The sequence below is a fragment of the Chrysochloris asiatica genome, unplaced genomic scaffold (assembly GCF_000296735.1).
Source record: "Chrysochloris asiatica unplaced genomic scaffold, ChrAsi1.0 scaffold00376, whole genome shotgun sequence".
NCBI classification, from domain to species: Eukaryota; Metazoa; Chordata; class Mammalia; order Afrosoricida; family Chrysochloridae; genus Chrysochloris; species Chrysochloris asiatica.
This window is the reverse complement of record NW_006408894.1, coordinates 884,020-903,882: the sequence shown is the minus strand read 5'-3', so window position 1 is coordinate 903,882 and position 19,863 is coordinate 884,020. Positions and strand designations below refer to the sequence as shown.

The window sequence follows — 19,863 nt, the reverse complement described above, 5'->3', positions numbered from 1 at the left end:
TTTGCTGACCCTCCACTTTTCCAAGCATGATGTCCTTCTCCAAAGACTAGCTCTTACTGATAATATGTGCAAAGTATGAGAGATGAAATTTCGACATCTTCGCTTTTAAGGAACATTCTGGCTGTACTTCTTATGTTTTGTTGTTGTTGTTAAGTGTTGTCGGGTCAGTTCCAACCCATAGAGACCCAGTATAGGGTTTCCGAGGAGCGACTGATGAGCTTGAACCACTGGCCTTGTGCACACACCAGGTTTCCATACTTCTTATGAGATATGGTAAAGACTGATGAGCTTGAACCACTGGCCTTGCGCCACACCAGGTTTCCATACTTCTTATGAGATATGGTAAAATAAATTCAATGGCTATTTTGATTTGTCAAGGAACCCAAGAAACCTGCCAACTCTTGCTCTCATGTTTAAATAAAGATCAATCTATAGAAAACATTCTAGACTTTTCATTATTTAATCTTATCTATTCAAGGTCCCTGTCTGTTTTGCTCCTCTTTAGTTGCTAATGGTGAGCTGGACTCTGGGAATTTTCTCTATACTGGTTCAGCAAGTCTAGGCAGGTTCTGCCTCAAGGGCTTCTGGGTTATAGCAGCTCTAACAATTTAGCCACCCCACCAAGTTCTTACTCATTCACTTTAGCTGGAATCAGCTACCCCACACCAAGTCAGAAACCCAGGGGGAAAAAACCCTTAGGTTTTACTTAGACAAAAATGGCAAGGGTAATAGTCACTGGGACAATCACTGCATGTACTAAACACTTACTTGGATGAGGAGAAGATTTTGTTAAGCAATGGAAATAGAAAAAGAAAATAAAGTCTTCTCAACCATCTTCTCAATAAGCTCAATGTAATCCTGTTAAGTAGTTGAGTCCATATGTATGATACTGTAGTGAATGGTGGGAGAACACCTTACAAACAAACACACCAGTTTATGCTGAAAGAGGAGCGGGAAAAATCATGGAAGGATCATCATATCCTCAGCAAATGATTATGGCCGCCACAAGAACGATTTCACAAGAGCTGTATGATGCATCTAATTTTGCAGCCGTTTACTATCCAGTTTTGGAGGTAAGGGATACTAAGGTAAATGTTAAAATACAAGATAAGGACATAGTCTTTATGAGTACATCAAGGCAATTAAAAAGGTAAGAACAACTTAAATTAAGAGGAAAAGAGAGAGATTAGTGGCAACTTGACAGTGGAGTTTGGATGGTACTTATGAGCAGGGTTGAAACAAAGAATGTAGTGAAGAAATAAGTCAAATATACTTGGGATATGACCTGGTTGGAGTGGCTAAAGAGGACTTTTTTATTGAGTAATGTAGGAGGGAGTCCTGGTGTAGTGCTGTGGTTTAATGTGCCAGACTGCAAAGCCGTTAGAACTGCAAGGTTGGTAGTTGAAACTCACCAGCTGCTCCTTGGAAACCCTAGACAGGTTCACTAAGGGTCGGAACCGACTCAATGGCACTTCACAATAACAACAATGTAAGAGTCAAGGTCGGAAAGCAAAGACGATGGCAGCGTTGAGAGACGTGAGGTGCTAGATTGATAAATTTGACCTTTATTCTTGTGGGCAGTTGTTACAAGCTTCTGAGCCAGGGAATAGCACCGTGACAATAAGAGGGCAGAGATGAGAAACCGGAGGCAGAGGAACCAGTTAGCATTTTGGTTTGAGATAAGGTTCTGTTGTGGGAGTGGGAAAGAAGAATGGATTTGAAGGACACAGGAGGAAGAATCAACACTGGTTTGATGTGGAGAGACAGGGAGGAACAAGAAAGAAAGATCAGGGGAAGTTTGGGAAGTAGGTGATAGAAATTTGGTGGAAAGTCTTTGCAAACGGAAAGATTTAGATTATCGGCAGACGTGTAATCTCAATTGATTAGCTTATAAAAACTGTAGGGTTGCTCTATGAAATCGGAAGTAAGTATCACAGTGATTTATAATAGCAATACTAGGAAGCAACTCCTGGGTCATCCAGGATGGGAGAGTCAAAAAGGCACTCTGATTTCAGATTACAAACCCTGGGCTGAACCTCAGATTTCTTTTTTATCCCCTAAAAATTAATTATATGCATTTGTAAGAGATCGGTTCAATTTCATTGGGTTAGCTATCTTAGTTATAATATGGGGCTGCAGACTGCAAAGCCGTTTGAACTGCAAGGGTCAGTGGTTCAAGCTCATCAGCTGCTTGGAAACCCTATACAGGGTCGCTATGGGTTGGAATCAACTCAATGGCACTTAACAACAACATATAGTATGTGATCTATTCTTCTAGTCTCAAGACTTACGTAACAACCATTATTTGTTGACTGCTTTAGTATATAAAGGAGCCTTGGTTGTATTAAGCCTTTAGTATATAAAGGGTAAGCATTAAACTACTACCCACAAGCTTGGCAGATCAAATCCAACAGCTTCTCTGAAGGACAAAGAAACATGAGGTTTTCTGCTCCATTAAAGATTTACATCCTTGGAAACCCTATACAGGATCTTTGTACGTTAGAATCCAGTGGTTTTGGTTTTGAGTTTTTGTTTTAGTATACAATAGGCTATGTACAAAAAACTTTATTTGCATTTTCTTATTTTATCTTTAGAATACATATTTGCATAACAAACTACTCCAAAAACTTAGTGGCTGAAAACGACATCTATTTCACTTGCTGATGACTGATTCTGCAATTTGAATTGGCTCAGCTGTGTGGTTCTTCTGCTGGTCTTGCTGGTGGTCACTGATGTGTCTGGCATCAGCTAGTTGGAGTCCTGGTGTGGTGCTGTGGGTTAATGCGCCAGACTGCAAAGCCGTTTGAACTGCAAGGTTGGCGGTTCAAGATCACCATTTGTTCCTTGGAAACCCTATACAGGGTCGCTGTGGGTCGGAACTGACTCAACAGCACTTCACAACAACAAAGTTGGGATAGTTGGGGGCTGGGCTCAGCTCTGATGCTGCAGTAGCTGGGCTTCTCCCTCTTTTCATGAATCTCCAGACTTTTTTCTTTATATATGGTCTCTCCAACTGGGTGGTAGGATTTCTCATCTGACAACTCAGATCTTCCAAAGGCACAGAAAGGAAGCTTCCATACCTTACCAGAGCTTAAGGAAAAGGGAGAAAACTAGTACAGTCTCACTGCCACATTTTCTTAGTTAAAGTAAGCTAAGTTACAGGCCCAGTCCAAATTTAATGGAAAGGATAATTTACAGAACCACCATCTCCAATTTGTGGATAAATAAACTGTGAAAAGTGGAGGATCAGTGAAAAAGACGAAAACTCAAACAAGATGGACTGACACAGTGGCAGCAATAATGGGCTCAAATAATTGTGAAGATGGTGTAGGACTATAGTGCATTAGGTAGCTATGAGTCTGACCTGACTCAATGGCACCTAACAACAACAAATTGTGACTTAGGCAGGCTAAGTTATTCGTCCAAGGTTGTTGTTGTTGTTACGTGCCTTCGAGTTAGTGTTGGCTCTTAGTGACCCTGTACAGTTTTTCAAGTAGTGACTTGTGGGTTTGAACTGCTGACCTTGCAGTTAGCAGTCCAGTGCTTACCCTGCATCACCACACCAGGGGGGTATAAAAGCAAAAACAATAACCCATTGCCAGTGAATCAATTCTGATTTATAGCAACCCTGTTTAGGATTTCCAAGGCTATAAATCTTTACAGGAGCAGAAAGCCTCATCTTTCTCCCTTAGAGAGGCTGGTGGATTTGAACTGCTGACTTTGTGGTTAGCAGTCCAGTGCTTATCCTACAGCATCACCAAAACTCCTTAGGTTGAGGGTCATACTCACTACCATCAAGTGAATTCTGACTCACTTGATCCTGTATAGGGTTTCTGAGGCTATAAATTTTTATGGGTGCAGAGAGCCTCAATTTTCCCCCACGGAGCAACTGGTGGGTTTGAATTGCTGACTTTGTAGTTAGCTTATCTGACAGAACCACACCAGGTAGGGGGTGGCCTCTCTGAGGCCCTCAACTCTTAGGTATTTTGAAGCTTGTGCTTTGAATCATGGGACAACTGTATCTTAACCTAGAATCCTGTGAAGTAGATATTGTTATTGTCCCTTTAAAATGGCGTGCCCGAGTTGTCTGGCGGTGTTGGTGTGCCGTAGAGTTGGTTCTGACTCACAGTGACCCTGTGTAGGGTTTCCAAGGCTGTAAATCTTTACTGGAACAGAAAGCCTAATCTTTCTTCAGTGGAATGGCTGTTAGTTTTGAACTGCTGACCTAGAGTCTAGCAGCCCACTTGTAACCACTATACTACTGGCCTCCTCTAATTTCACAAGGGAGAAGGAGAATCACTGTCAGTAGCAATAGCCCAAGGCTGATTGCTATGATTTAGAGGTCAGACATACATTCTCTGTCCAATCTTTTCACCAATTCTGACACCAGCTGTTCCTCCCACCTTACTATCTACTAATTTGTTGGGTTTGAGAGTTGGTTGCAATGGCCACACAGAATTTATACACAATACTCATGATTGTGGGATTCGTTAGGGAAGCAACAGATTACAATTCTGGATTAGCAGCCTCTCAGTGTACAATTCTTCAATCAGAGCAGCCTCTTCTTAGCCATGCCCGAAGGCAGGCCTCTCTCTGACCCTCAGCCACTCAGCCCAATCTCTGCCCTCTTGGGCAAGTGTTACAAAGGTCTTTAGCTCTGTCAGAAAGTGTCCAGGGGCACCCCAACTCCTCCAGTACACCTCTGCCTGAAGGCACTTAGCTCTCCCTTTTCTGCAAGCATTGGGAAGTTTAGCTCTGAAGAAAAGTGCCTGAAGGCATCCCATTCTACCAGGAAGCCTCCTGCCCAAAAGTGCTCAGCTCACTCTGTGGGTCAGCACACCCACTGCGAATGTCTTGCTCTCTGGGCCAGGAAGCCCACCACTGTCTCATGCTGGTTTTCTGGCTCTACTGTCACCACTTATCTGCTGCCACTCGATCTTGTGCTGTCTCTGAAATGACAATTCTGTGTCCTGGGTCTAAGAGGTTCTCACCTCAGGTTCCTTGGCTCTAAAGAATGTGCTATGCTCTCAATTCTTCTTCTTTATGATAGTGAAGTTCCCCCTTTCCACCTCTAGGATGGCTCATTTTAAGCCCAGCAGGATAGAAAAATTCATGAATCCTCTGATTGTTAAGTGCCATTGAGTCAGTTCCGACCCATAGTGACCCTACATAGGGTTTCCAAGGAGCGACTGGTGAGCTTGAACCACCGACCTTGTAGTTCAAACGGCTTTGCAGTCTGGCACATTAACTCACAGCACCACACCAGGACTCCAATCCTCTGGTTAGGGTTCCATATTTGCATTCACCACATCCACAATGGTGCAATGCACCTTATTTGCATTATCAGCAAACTGCCCAATCCCCTGGGTGGGCCACAAGCACCTTATTTGTTTGGTCTTACCCAGCCATTCTTTGAGAGTTACAAGACCATGGTTAGAAAGGCCAAATAAAAGTGCACTGCAGCCCCTAATTTGCAAAGTAGAACTCAGGAATAGAGTCTGAGTATCGTGCCTGAGGAGTCCTGGTATGGTGCTATGGGTAAATGTGCTGGACTGACAAGGTGGTTTGAACCACAAGGTTGGTGGTTCAAGCTCACCAGCTGCTCCACAGAAACCCTACAGGGTCGCTATGGGTAGGAACTGACTCAATGGCACTTAACAACAAGCACCACCTTGCCTGAGGTGACACAGTTATTTTGCACCACAGACACTATTTTACCCAAGACGCTATGCTGTCTTTAATGGACAATGTCTGATGCATACAAAGTGTACATGGTAATCAGAAGTTATTGTTGGAAGGGCTAGGATAACAACAAGCTATATTTGGAAACTAGATTCCCTTTTGAATTATTCTGTAATCATTACAATTTACTTTCTGGTATCTATTTCTCTGTCCTTCATTATCTATTTCTTGAAGTCTGGCAAGGAATGAAGACTGCAGTCTTGCCCATCCAATCTCAACCCTGATTCTTGCCCACTGATTAGTCTCCTGGCTCCCTCAGTATGCTTTTCTGGCAATTGGCTTCTTCACAAAGCAGAAGCTTACTTCAGGGGTGAGGACCTTTCTATAGCAGAGCTGGACTCAGTTTCCATCCTTTAATCAAACCAGCCTTGCTGCTTTTTAACTGTTGTTGTTATTAAAGTGCTGTCAAGTTGGTTCCTACTCATAGCACACTGTAAAGGGTTTCCGAGGAATGTATGAACCTCCAGCCTTGCAATTAGCAGTTGCAGTTAGCAGTCTAAAATGTCTTAACGGTACTATACCAGGACTCCAATTGTTGTTAATTGCTGTTGATCTGGTTCCTACTCATAGCAACCCTATATAGGGTTTCCAAAAAGTGGCTGGTGAGTTTGAATTGCCAACCTTGTGGGTCAAACCGATTTTGCAGTCCAGTGCTTATTCTACAGTGCCATACCATGATTCTGGACTCCAGTTGCAGTTGTTAAGTGCTATCTAGTCACTTCCAACTCAAAGCAACTCAGGTTTCTGAAGAACAGCTAGTGGGTTTGAACTGTTTTGTGGTTCTCAATCCAGTGCTGATCCTACAGCACCACACCAGAAGTTCGATCGCTGTTGTTGTTAAGCGCCATGGGTCAGTTCTGACCCACAGCGACTCTGTATGGGATTTTTAAGGAATAGTTGGTGAGCTCGAACCGCTGACTTTGAGGTTTAAAATAACTGCAGTGCAGCGCATTAATCCACAGTGCCACACCAGGACTCCAGAAGTCCAATTGCTGTTGTCGTTAAGTGCTATCGAGTCAGTTCCGCCCATAGCGACCCTGTATTTCCGAGGAGCAGCTGGTGATCTTGAACTGCCAATCTTGCAGTTCAAACAGCTTTGTGCATGAACCCACAGCACCACACCAGGACTCCCTTCCTCTATTCCCCGCTGTTGCAACTGTGGTTTGCAGATACTACTTCTCAAGGAGTGATTTGTGGTAGCATGCCACTTCCCTCTGCCAACCAGGGACAGAGGATGCACTGTATGGAAAACATGGGGTTCTAGGGCTCCTGAAAGGAGTCATGACGGTTTACCCTTAGAAGTGGTCCATGGCAGTGTCTGTCTCTAAGGCAGTCCTGGTGTTTTCCAGTCTGTAAAGAGTCAGCAATCAAAGTATACTTCCCAAGAACAAATAATGGGAGAGGGACTCCCTTTGGTGGACATTGTTCTAGTTTGGGTTGTAATCAGAATGCAACTATTCAGCAAGAGGCTTCTAAAATCTCCTTTCTTTTCAAAAGAAAAGCAATGGGAGCCCTCCTCTTCCCCTAAAATCTTTCAAGGCAACTCGAGATTTTGACTTAATTTCACCCTTATAATAAAGTTGATGTACACAATACCTGAACAACTTTATGTAACAAACACTTAAGTAGTAATCTGGCTGTGTGTTGTTCACAGTGCTTCACATATACTGCCTTACTTGGTTTATTTAAAAGTCTATCTGAAAAGTTCTATCTGAATCAAATGGAGTGGGTTGTAGGGATTATGGAGCGCAATTTACCTTGGAAGTCACTTTCCCATTCTCCTCAAAGAAGACAAGGGGGAGTAGTAATTGAGCTGCTCTGGAGGACAGGGTCACCTCCCACTTCCCGCAGCTGTCTGGCCAGGCTTAACTTCCTCCCCCTAGTTTAGGGTCTCCACCCCTCGCGCCAATCCAGTCGGTGGGGGTGGGTTGGCTTTTTCCGGGTCACTGGCGCACCCTCTCCCTCCCAGCCACCTGCTCGGGTTCCATCCCGGCACAAGGCTCTCCGGAGGGCGTCAGGGACATTCCAATCTTCCCACCACCAACTCAGAGGGCGCGGGGGAGGGGCCCGCGATCTCACTCCGCTACCAGCACCCAGCTTTGATTCGGTTTCTCCTTAATCCTTAGTGGCCTCGGACACCCAGGAGAAGAAACTAAGCATTGAGGAATAGTGTGAAGGTCGTTTGTTTACAGCCCACCCATCGGCGAAGCAGCAATTCCAGTAACCGGCACCGTCTGCGCTGGAGTAGACAATTGAAAACCAAGCAGCCGAGATGCCTCCTCGCCACACCAAATATGGTCACAAGTGCTAAGCAGCCTCCCGTGGAAAGGCCGGCCTTGGTGGCTCCCGGAGCAGGGGCGCACCCGAGCCCGCCCTCAAGCAGAACCGCGGGTCTTTGCCGCGCTTCGGGTGCCAGGACTTTGGCACCCGGCTCGCGGGGAGGGCGCGGCACGGAGGACTCTCCCTTCTTCAGTCTGGGCCCCTCACCCTCGTACCCTTCGCCGACCCGAGTCTTGGTTTCGGTCCACAACCCCTTGATTAAACAGGCTTGGGCCACTTTCCCTTTGATCCCGCCCCAAGTCCGTGGTAAACTCAAAGGAATGCATATCCAGAGCTCCGCGGGAACGGTCCGCCCGGTCGGGAGGAGTGGGTGGGGGGCACCCGTCTCCTCTTACCCTGCGAAGTACCCATCACGCCCAGGGTTTCTGGAGCCGGGGTAGGAGGAGGAGGGGCGAGCGGGGGGCAGGCCGACTCAGGACTCCGAGGTCATGCATAATTCAACAGCTCAACTTTCGGACCCGCCTCTTTCCTGGGGGTGGGAATTTGCTCCAAACTTTGTTTATGGGACAGTCCGGGAGCCGCGGCGGGCGCGAGCTGTCTGCTTCTTGTCGGTCTCCATCTCGCCGAGTGCGAGTATTTGAGGCCGGTTCGGGGGATGTGAGAACCGAAGTCCCTCGGCGGCCAGGCACCGAGTTGGGTGGGGATTTGCCAGCCGGGCCCCAGCTCCAGCTTCGCTAGCTCGGTTCACACCCGAGTGACCCAGGCCAGACGGCGAGCTCAGGCTGGACGGCTGCCGCCGCGCGCCCAGGTAGTACCCGCTGGAACGCGCCCACTCGCCCGCCCGACTCTAGGGCTCCTCGGGCTTCCGGAGTTGCGGCGTCTTGGGAGCTGGCTTGGGCTGAGACTTCTTTGGGAGCCTGCCTGTCCTAGAAAGCTGCGACCTTTCCTCTGCCACCAGCAGTTCAGCAATGTCCTGCGTGGCTACCACTCCCCTCCCCCGGCCCAGAACTTCTTTGCTTCTAGAAAGTTGCATAATTCTCCAGGCAAGGAGGGACCCCCCTCCCCCATCCTGCTGGTAGGACTGCTGAGTGTCTGCGATCCCGAAGCGGACACTTATCTATCTCTTTTTCTTTACTATTCTTCGTCCCCTCCTCGACTTTAAACCAAAGGCTGATCTCTAACCTTCCTTCTTGTTTGCAGAAGATGAATCCGGTCTCCGGGCCCCCTCCACTCCCGCCGCCCGGGCAGCAAGTGATCCACGTCACGCAGGACCTGGACACGGACCTCGAAACCCTCTTCGATTCCGCCAGGAACCCCAAGCCCAGCTCGTGGCGGAAGAAGATCCTGCCGGAGTCCTTCTTCAAGGAGCCTGACTCGGGCTCGCACTCACGCCAGTCGAGTACCGACTCCTCTGGCAGCCACCCGGGACCCCGACTGGCAGGCGGTGCCCAGCACGTCCGTTCTCACTCGTCGCCCGCGTCCCTGCAGCTGGGCACGAGTGCGGGCGCCACGGGCAGCCCGGCGCAGCAGCATGCGCACCTCCGCCAGCAGTCCTATGACGTGACCGACGAGCTGCCGCTGCCCCCGGGCTGGGAGATGACCTTCACGACCACTGGCCAGAGGTACTTTCTCAAGTAAGTCAGCCTGGCGAGGGTCTACCGAGTCTCTGTGGCTCAGGGTGCACGCCTGTGCGTGTGTGCGTGAAGGGGCTTGTCCTTCCATTTCCCAAAGATCTGGAAAACTGGGAGCATAGAGGGAATCGCTGGGTGTTGGAATTATAAGGGATCAGAAGCAGTGAGATTCATCCAGAATCCTGGAAGTCTCAAAAGAGTCAAGACTTGACAACTCCTACATGTAGGGAAAAAAAAGGTTTTGGGGGATTTCCATGCCATTCGTAGGTGACTTGTTCCTGAATTTGGAGGATAAAATAAACTCCTGGCCTGAGGTCAGGTACCCCAGAGCCAGGCCTATTAGACTGTGACATCAAGAGAAATGAGAGATTTAGTAGAGTCCTAAATCCTGAGATTTAGGAGAAAGACTCTTGACAGGGTAGGTGGCCCGCAGTTTAGTTTCTTGGGAAGAGAATGCAGGAAAATTGAACTGTACCTGGTAGGCGTACTACTAACATCTGGGTGACGTAATGACCACACAGCACAGTGAAGAAATTAGCAACTGCGTGGTTAAGTAGTTGTTGGCTGGACGAATCAATTGTGTGGAAATTGGGTCAGGGTTTTAATTAGGTGCACTTGGTAGCCTAAAATACCATCAAATCTGGGTGCCTGCTTTGTCACCTTTATTCTGTGCTCATTGTTAATAGTTTTTTCCATATAGTGAATTTTACATTGGATTCAAATTAATTGTGTAGGAAAATCGGTTCTTAAACACTAGAGGAGATTGCTACAATTGTCGATACTGGAAAATAATTGCATTTCCTAGGAAAAACCAAGTTGGAACTTGAAATGTAACAGTGAGGTAGGTCATAGAGGGTCAGACTCAAAGGTTTCCATGCAAGTTGTGCTGATTTGGTTCAGGATTGCCAGCACTGGCATTCTGTGCCAAGAAGGGGCATTCTCCTCTAAGAACTTACTTTAGAGTTCCTAGTTTTTTTTGTTTTTGTTTTGTTTTTTAGCAGATATCCTTAATTCCAAAGTTACCTTAACAAGTTATGTTCTATTGAAAAATATCAAAACTTTTATTTGACACTAATATCTGATTGTTATGAAATGGCCCTAATAAGGAAAACACAGTGATGGATGTGGTTTATTATAGTCAAGTCTTTGACTCATAATGGTGACCAGTTCTTATTCCTTTCCTGTCCCAGAGCTGTTGACATCTTGTGTAAGGAGGAGTTGTTGATTTTGTTTCAGAGAAGCAGTTGTCCTGAAACAGACTTGCTTTTCACTTATTCTTCATTGGTCTTCTGCAGGTTATCCAGTGGTAGCTTGGATTATGCTGTGTGCTTTGACTTCTAAATGGTTGGTTGAAGTCAAATATTGTGACTTAATAATAACATAGTATTTGTGGAAATGTTATTCTAAAAGATGACATTATTTACTGTAGTATCCAAACCACAACCAAACTCATAGTGACTCTGTAGGACAAAATAGATCTGCCCCATATGAGTTTCAAGGCTTTAAATATTTATGGAAGCCAACAATCTTTCTACCACAGAATGGTTGGTGGGTTCAAGCCTCCAACTTTTCAATTAGCAGCTGAGTACTTTAACCAGTGTGCCACTAGTATATAAAATGCCAAAGTCGCATGCATCATGTTTCAGCTTACTTACATGGAGTTTTGAATATTTTATTGGGACTTTTCTAAGAAATAAGCTTGGGAATCATTAAGATTAGAAGGGAAAATTCCAATAATGTTCAAAAGTTTTTTGGTTCCAAATAATTTTTCAGCTGTATTTATGGGCACACACATACACATACACACAGAGATATTGTGTGGTATATGATCAGCATAGCTATTATGATTATTTGTAATATGAAATAGGAGCTGGACTGGCTGAGTAAAAGAGGGAAGTTAGGAAAAACATAAAACTTAAACAAAAATAAAGCAAAATATGTATGTTTTGAAAGGTTAGAGTAGCTCAGAACTATGTGAAACTAGAACAAAAATGGAAACTAGGCTTGGGTTTAGAGAAAGTTGCTATGATCCATCTACACCCATTCCCTCACTACAACCATACCTGTAACCAAAAATAGTGCATCTTCATTTAAGTTTGGATAGTCAATGAAGATGATAGCTGAAAAACATGTAAATAATATGCTGGTCTCATTTGATGCTATGCCTGGAAATTTTGGATGTGAGTTAATGCACCAGACTGCAAAGCTGTTTGAACTGCAAAGTCGGTGGTTCAAGCTCACTAGCTGCTCCTCGGAAACCCTATACAGGGTCGCTATGACTCGATGGCACTTAACAGCAACAGCTAAGAGAAAAAAATTAAGTCATCATGTGCCAGGAGCTCTCTGATTTTCATTTAGAGTCTTGTTTAAAAATGGAATAAGGTAAATGTTTTCCATCTCACTTTGTTACAAAGTCTCAAAAGGCAGTGTAGTTTGGTGCATCAAGTAGAAGCATAGAAAGTGGTGGCAACTAACTCTAATTTTCATGAAATCTACTCGTTACTTTGACCATCATCTATGAATACAAGTGAACTCTATTCTAGACTCTGTTGGGAATTGAGTGTTTTTATAATCAGAAATCAAAGGCTTTTAGAATTGACAAGGGTCAATTTTTTTTTTTTTTTTTGCTAGAAAACTGGCCTGATAAGGGTGACAATATGACATTGGGAGTCATGTGGTTATTTAATTGTGAACTCTGGACTTGGCCTCTGATATTTTTGCTACCTACTTACAGAGAAATTTTCTGCCCTTTCTCCACCTTCATCTCCGCTTTACCTCCCCAGTTGAACAATGAGTTTTATGGGAAACAAAGCCTGGACATTTAAGAAGCTTTAAAAAGCTTTGTCATTTTCTCGGGTAAGATTGTTCCTAAGTATATGATGTAATCCGTTTATGGTATCTCCCAAAGGGCACCTTTCTTGAGCATTCACATGTTTTGTGGCATTCACACCTTTTGTAAACTGGCAACAACCTAGCGCCTCCATTGGTTCTATTGTTAAAATAGGTGACTTCTGAAAATGCTGCAGTATCCCCCTGTCCTCTAAAGCTCATGGGGTGCTGGGCGCTTAGCAACATGACATACTTATTTAGAATATTGATCACATTACATTTTTTTTTTTAGATTTTGGATTATAAATGGAGTATATGTTGATTGTATTTAACCTGTAAAATAGAGAATTACAAAGAACAAAATGTGTTGCCTTCATTAAAGTTGTGAAGATCTTTTCCAATTTTACTCTTTCCTGCATGCATTCTTATAGAAAGCTCTCACTTGAATAGCAGTTCAGTAAATAAAAATAAAAATGATTCTATTCTTAACTACAGTTCCAACTATAGACAGCATTTGACTGTCATTTCCCATTTTTAGCATTCATTTTAATGTATTGCCTTTTCTGAAATGTGTGAATTATTTTTGTGAAAGTGATCTATGCACTTGGTAAAAAAATCAAATAGTACAGAAGGACTTTTGTTTAAAAACAATGGTTTTCTTCACTACCTCAAGGCTACAGAGGGAGCCTTTTAATTTATTTTTTATTAATTTTTATATTTAGTTCTAAGATGGTTACCTCCTTAACCCTAAGTAGTATGTTTTACAACTCTTTTTTTTTTTAAATTATGTTGTGTTTTCAATGAAAATTTACACAGCATGTTAGGTTCCCATTTGTCAATAGCTATACAAACTAAGCTCTGGTAGTGTAGTGGCTACGAGTCGGGCTGCCAACTTCAAGGTCAGCAGTTCGAAACTACCAGCTGCTCCACAGGAGAAAGATGAGGCATTCTGCTCCCGTAAAGATTTACAGCCTCGGAAACCCTGTACAGGGTTGCTATGAGTTGGAACTGACTCCACGACACTTAACAACAACACATCATCAGGAACGACCTGTTCCTAGAGAAGGACATCATGCTTGGTCAAGCCAGAGGGTCAGTGAAAATGATGAAGACTTTGAATAAATGGATTGACACAGTCTACAAAATGGGCTCAAACAAGAATCATTGTGAAGATGGTGCAAGATCAGGCAGTTTTTTGTTCTGTTGTACATAGAGTTGCTATGATTTGGAACTGGCTTGATGGCACCTAGCAGTAACAGGTACCAATTGTTCATTGACATTATAGTTAAAATTTCGCTGTGTCAACATTCTCATCAATTAATTGCGTTCTAGTTGTTTTGTTTCCAGTGGTCGAATTTCCCTGTCCTCTTTTTCTTCTCCTCTTTGCCTTAGAAGAATTGTTGATCTTTTGGTCTCAAATAGATTTTGTTATTTTTGTTGTTTTTAACCACTTTTGACTTATTAACTCTTAATTCCAGGTATAGAAGTGAGAATCTAGTTTCCTAAGCTAGTTTTCTTCTTCCTCTTCAAAGTATGCTAGTTTATGAGTTCAGTTGTGTTATTTCTTTTTTTATTCAACTTTTGACAGTATTTCTTGATTCCCCGTTTTGTGATTTCATTACCTTTTCGACAACTTATTCTTTTCAAACCAGTGATAACATTGCCAAAGCTTTGTACTCTTAACCTATATATGTGCTTGACCCAGAAAACCTTTTTATTAATAAGTGATTCTTAAAGTTGAAAACATAAAGGCAAAATTATGTTCTTATTATAACTGTAAAATTCTTTGTTTTGTGAGCTCGGATTGGATTTTAGACTTGTGTATTTGGTTCACTGTCAGGACCTGGGCCAATCAAAGTAATGTCTGTTTAGTGGTGGTGGTAGTGGTTATGTGCTGTGGAGTCGGTTCCGACTCATAGCGACCCTGTACAGGGTTTCCAAGGCGGTAAATCTTTACGGGAACAGAAAGCCTCATCTTTCGTCTGTGGAATAGCTTGAAGTTTTGAACTGCTGACCTTGAGGTTAGCAGCCCGACTCATAACCACTATGCTACCAAAGTCAAATGGAGTCTCTGTTTCTCACTCTTCATCAGTTGTTTGGATTAAATTCCTATTATCTGATAATTTCATATTTGGGCCATGAATTTCTTAAACTTTTTATTTTTTTTCTAATTGGTACTCCTAATTGGTGTGTCTTTATGCACTATTTACCTTTATTATGGAGTCCTGGTGTGATGCTGTGGGTTAATGCGCTGGACCACAAGGTCAGTTTGAACCACAAGGTCTCTGGTTCAAGTTCCCCTGCCACTCCTTGGAAACCCTATACAGCATTGCTGTGAGTTGGAACTGATTCAATGGTGCTTAATAACAACAACAGCTTTTATTATGATCTGAAATTTCCAAGTTTCCAGTACCAGGTAGTCTGTGAAATCTCCTTTGCCTAAGCCCTCACTCCCAGATTCCTTCATTTTTCTGCTTCATTTTGATTTAGTTGCTCTCTAGACCCAAAGCAGAGCTGTCAGCCTAGAAATGCTCTTCACTTCTCTCTTGGTGACTCAAAGTGCTAGTTCTTTTTCCCTTGTTTTCTTCTTTTTAGGTCTATGCCTGAATTCTGCTGGAGTGCATCCTTGAGAAACTTCTTACAGAATGGTTTGCAGGAGATAAAAATTTTAAATCCTTTTATATCTGAAAAAAGGAAATATTTATTTTAAAGGTTGTTCTAAATTTGTGTTCTTAAAAAAGAACTGAACTGTGACTTGTTTTTGTTTTGTTTTGTTTTTTCTTACTTACCTTTGGATGTCCGTACAATGCAGCTTTTGTCTTTAACAAAGTACTGCCGGTTGTCTTAGTATCCTTGTCTGTAACTTGGGGATAGTAATATGTATCTTAGGATGTGTTGAAAGATTAGATGTGGTAGCATATGTAAAAGGGTAGTTCAAAGGTAGAATTATTGCCTTCCAAGCAAGAGATTCAGGTTAGATTTCCAGCCAGCATACCACAATGTACCACAAACCACTTGTCTGTCAGTGGAGGCATGAGTGTTGGTATGGTGCTAAACAGCTTCCAGATTAAGACAGACTAGAAAGAAAGATCTGGCAATTTGTTTTTACAAAATCACCCAATTAAAACCCTATGAAATACAAGGTCTGATCCCACTGTGCATGAGGACTCCAGGAATCAGAGGTCAACTCAGTGGCAGGTAAAGCCATCTGACACATGATAGATTTTCAGAATAAGTCAGTTCTTGCCTCCTCTTCCTTCTCTCCCAACAAATCCATACACTGTATGCCTGGCCTATATCAAGTGTCTCTGCTAGTAGGGTAAGGTGATTTGAACCCTATGGCTCAAGGCTCAAAAGTATAACTTGGATCTGGAGTTGAAAGTAAGGTCTAAACATTTAAAATAGGGGTATAGGACCAATCTTTCGTGTTTTTCTTTTTTTTTAAATTCACATAGGAATGCTCACCATGAGATGCCCATTTACTTTAGAGACTTGAGTGGAGGATACCCCTCCCTGCCCCTTCTGTGGAGAATATGCATTTTATTTTTTCAGAATGTGGCCTTTAGCTACTAATTGGGTTGTTTGCGTGTATGGGGTGGCCGTTATGGAATGTGGAGAGAGATGTGCAGGAAAGGTAATTGACATTTGCTGATTGCCTGCTTGGTGCCAGACAGTTCAGAAAGTGGGCCACCACCTTCCTCCCAGAGAGGCAGCACTGTGACCAGTTGTGGGTGTGTTCTGAACACATGTGTATGGAAACTTTTTTTTTTTTATAACCCTAGGTGTTTTCACATATATATATTCTTTCTTTTAACCCTCACAGTGACCCTGTGAACAGGTCCATATTATTATCTTATTTTACTGTTGAGGAAACAGGCTCAATGATTTTCAGTAATGGCCTAGGGTCACAAAACAGGTAAGTGGCAGAGATGGCTTTAGAATTGTGTGATTCCAAAACTCGTGCTCCTCCTATCCTTATGCCATGATGCCTCATGCCATTTATGTGCCCATAATTAAGCCCTGTAATTAGGGAAATGAGGTATCCTCAGTGACCAGATAATTCAGGAATGGTGGATGGAGCATTAGAATTTACTTCTGAATTTTTAGTGTAGGTGATCCAGCTGGGAGCTCTCATTGCTGGAGAAATGGAGAAAATGAAAAACAAAACAAAACAGAAATGGGTATCGTGCCCACAGTGCCTATTTTTATTTTATTCTCATCAAGATTTCCACCATTAATAAATAGAAATCCGTATCATTTTACAACGAACAGGAGTGGGGTGACGGAGTCTCGCAATATAGCCAATTAATGTCAGTATTGGGTACATTGCTGAAGGCTTGTTGATGATAGTGAAGTGGTTTAAGAGGAAACAGAGCTAAGTGACTTCTTACTGTCCTTATAATTGTGCTGGTGGTGGTGTGCCATGGAGTTAGGTTCCAACTCATAGCGACCTTGTGTAGGGTGTCCAAGGCTGTAAATCTTTACAGGAGCAGAAAGCCTCTTCTTTCTTTTGTGGAACAGCTGGTAGAGCCCGACTTGTAACCACTGCACTACCGGAGCTCCTTCCTAATAATTGTGGAGACCGATAAAAACAAGTTGTGGATATAGAGATTTGAGGCAACAGTGAGTCTGTTTGTTAGCCAACTGAGTAAATACTTACAGGAATTGCAGCTTTATAAAGCAGCTCCTCGACCTCCTTTCTCAATTAAATATCTAACCAGAGGAGAGGGTGAAGGGAAGAAATCAACCTATCCAGGGTACAGTTATTTTTATAGAATGATATAGAAGATTCTTAGTAAAAAGTTATTAGCTTACTGAAGGGCAGATTATTGAGGGGAGGGATGGAGCACTGTGAATGTTTTAGTGCATTGAAATATTGGTAGAACTCTAGTTCTACCTAGTCCATTCTGATGATTTGTGAATTAAGTGTTCCTAGTGTGGAATGTGTTGTATGTTTTATCCTCTTGGAGATTCACAATACACGTTAAAGACTCCAAAGTCACTTATTAGAAAAACTATCGTATCCTAGCATCTACTCAGGAATGCTCTACAGATCATACTTTGGAAACCTGTCTGTGATTTTCACTATTGTAGTTGCATGGTTGATTCAAGTTATGCTTTTCCCAGTGCACTCTGTGCATATGAATTGCATTTTCATTTATATTTCTTGATTCATCTGACAGTCAATTACTGATGCTTACCATCTACAAGATACTAAGAATATAAAGAAATGACTTTAAATATCAGATAAGTGACATATAGATTTAAAAAAAGAAACACCCCAAAACTCAACAACTATGATAAAGTGTGATAGTATCACAATCCTGGTTTTATTAACACAGATTGTGTGTGTGTGTCTGTGTGTGATAAAAGAACTTATACCGAAGTGTTTACAATGGTCATTCCTAGTAATGAATGATTTCTGTTGTCTCTTTTGTACTTTTCTGTATGTTCCAACTGTTCTACAGTAAACTTATATTTCTTTTTAAATCAGGAAAAATAAAGCTATAGGAAGTTCAGGAGTCAGGAGTTGTGGTAGAGTATATAAACAGGATTCAGGGATCACAGAGGCTGGGTAAGGGAAAGGAGAAGGTAGGGCCTTTAAGGGGCCGTCAAGTGTATGAGGGGCAAAGCAAGAGGGCCATGGCTGAATAGGTGACTAAAACCCCTGGGTGGGCATCAGGAAGCAGGGACAGTGAAACGGAGCAGTGGACCAGATTGAAATCATAAGAGGTCCTTGTTAGAACTTGATTCTTGAATGATCGGGAGTGAAGTTACACCATCAGATCTGACCCATCAGTATGGGATCTTCAACTATAGTGTAATGTTTTATTTCTGATGGCAAGTATATGGGTGCTTGTTGCTATTTCCTTTATAACTCATTCATCTTAAATATTAAGAAATAAAGAGAATAATAAGACGTAAAAGAAGAAAGAATGAAAATTTGGAAAGAAGCAAGCTCTGATCTGTGTGTGGTGGCTTGGATGTGTGTGGTGGGATGTGTCTCTTAGTGTTTGTTTGGGGTCTGAGGTCTCTAGTGTATGTTACTAAAGAGATGTTCTTTGGGAGCGGCTTGTGTTTTTCTTGCTTTGGGTTATTTGTGTTGAAAATGAAGTGAACACAGTCATTGCTAGAATCATAATCAAGTATTTCCCATAAAACCCACCTCAAAATAAAATGTAGGCGTGTGGCAAATCTTAGGCTATATGGATTCCCTTCAACTTTGTGTCCTCTTTTTCAGGAGCAGAAAGCCTCATCTTTCTTTTTCCCTCACTTTTAGCTTTTATTTAGCGTCCTATCTAGTTTGTAAAACAGCTAGGCTTTTGTTGTTGTGAGTTGCTGTTGAGCTGGCTTAGAACTTAGCTTCTGTGTAACAAAATGAAATGTTGTCTGGTCTGGTGCCATATTCATGATCACAACCAGCCATAACAAATGATAAATAAAAAAGAAATACAATGTGCCTGCATTTTGGGCTGTTAGAGCATGAAGCAAAATGAGGGAATATCTGCAAAGTGCTTATTAGCACAGTGCCGAGCACACAAGCATCACTGAAAGTGTATTACTGTTATGGTTTGTAGTTTAGATTGGTGAGGGGGGCGCAGCAATCTTCCAGGGCCTTTCCTTCATGCCACTAGAATGCCCTGAGCCTTTTCAGCTTTTATAACTAAAGATCATTGTATGAAGGAGCTTCAAAAAGTTTGTGGGTAATTCTAGTATCTTTGAATTGCATTTTAGACGAGCTTTCCGAAGCCCCTCATATCTATGTGCTTGACTGTGCCGTATACTGTGAGGGAAGAAAAGACTGTGTAGTAGGCTTCCCAATCTCAGCAGCCGACAGTCTAGCTAAGGAGACAAGGGCAACACGTACAGAAACAGACTAAACAGCTGCTTTCTGACCAGTGTGGCATCAGAACCTGGAACCGCTGTTCTGTGCGTGGTATGTTGGGAGTATTTGTCAGATGTGTCATGCGCCAATCATTTCTATTAGGGCCACAGGTCTGTAGTGATTGATATCTTTGGGTTTCTCCCGTTGGCTATGCTCCTCTGACTTCAAGATTTTGGCACGGGCCTGGTTAACTTTTATGCTGTCTTCATGCATCAGCGTAGATGCCACCTCCTGCAGGGAGATTTCCCTGACTCACAGCACTAACATTTGGCTAGAATCTCCTGCCCTGGTCTCCCATAGCTATTGTATCTCCCCGGTTCTAGCTTCTGTTAATTATTTCTCTTTCTCCCTACGCTGCAACCTCCATGAGGGTAAGAACGATGTTTGTCTTGTTTGCTGTTGTATAACCTGAGCACAATGCCTGACGCATAGTAGATATTTGATAAACAATTCTTGACGAAAGGAAGGAGAACTCTTGTTATGTCTTCTTTTAAC

At 42.9% G+C, this 19,863-nt stretch overlaps 1 protein-coding gene across 1 annotated transcript in view; it reads left to right on the top strand.

Annotated features, from left to right (window-relative positions):
* The first annotated feature begins 9,221 nt into the window (after nt 1–9,221).
* The window catches only part of WWTR1 (WW domain containing transcription regulator 1), a 193,538-nt gene continuing 182,896 nt past the window's right edge, over nt 9,222–19,863 (top strand). The window contains exon 1 of the mRNA XM_006876363.1: nt 9,222–9,656. Coding sequence (XP_006876425.1) covers nt 9,226–9,656 — 431 coding nt within the window. The 5' untranslated portion in view covers nt 9,222–9,225. The remainder of the gene's footprint in view (nt 9,657–19,863) is intronic.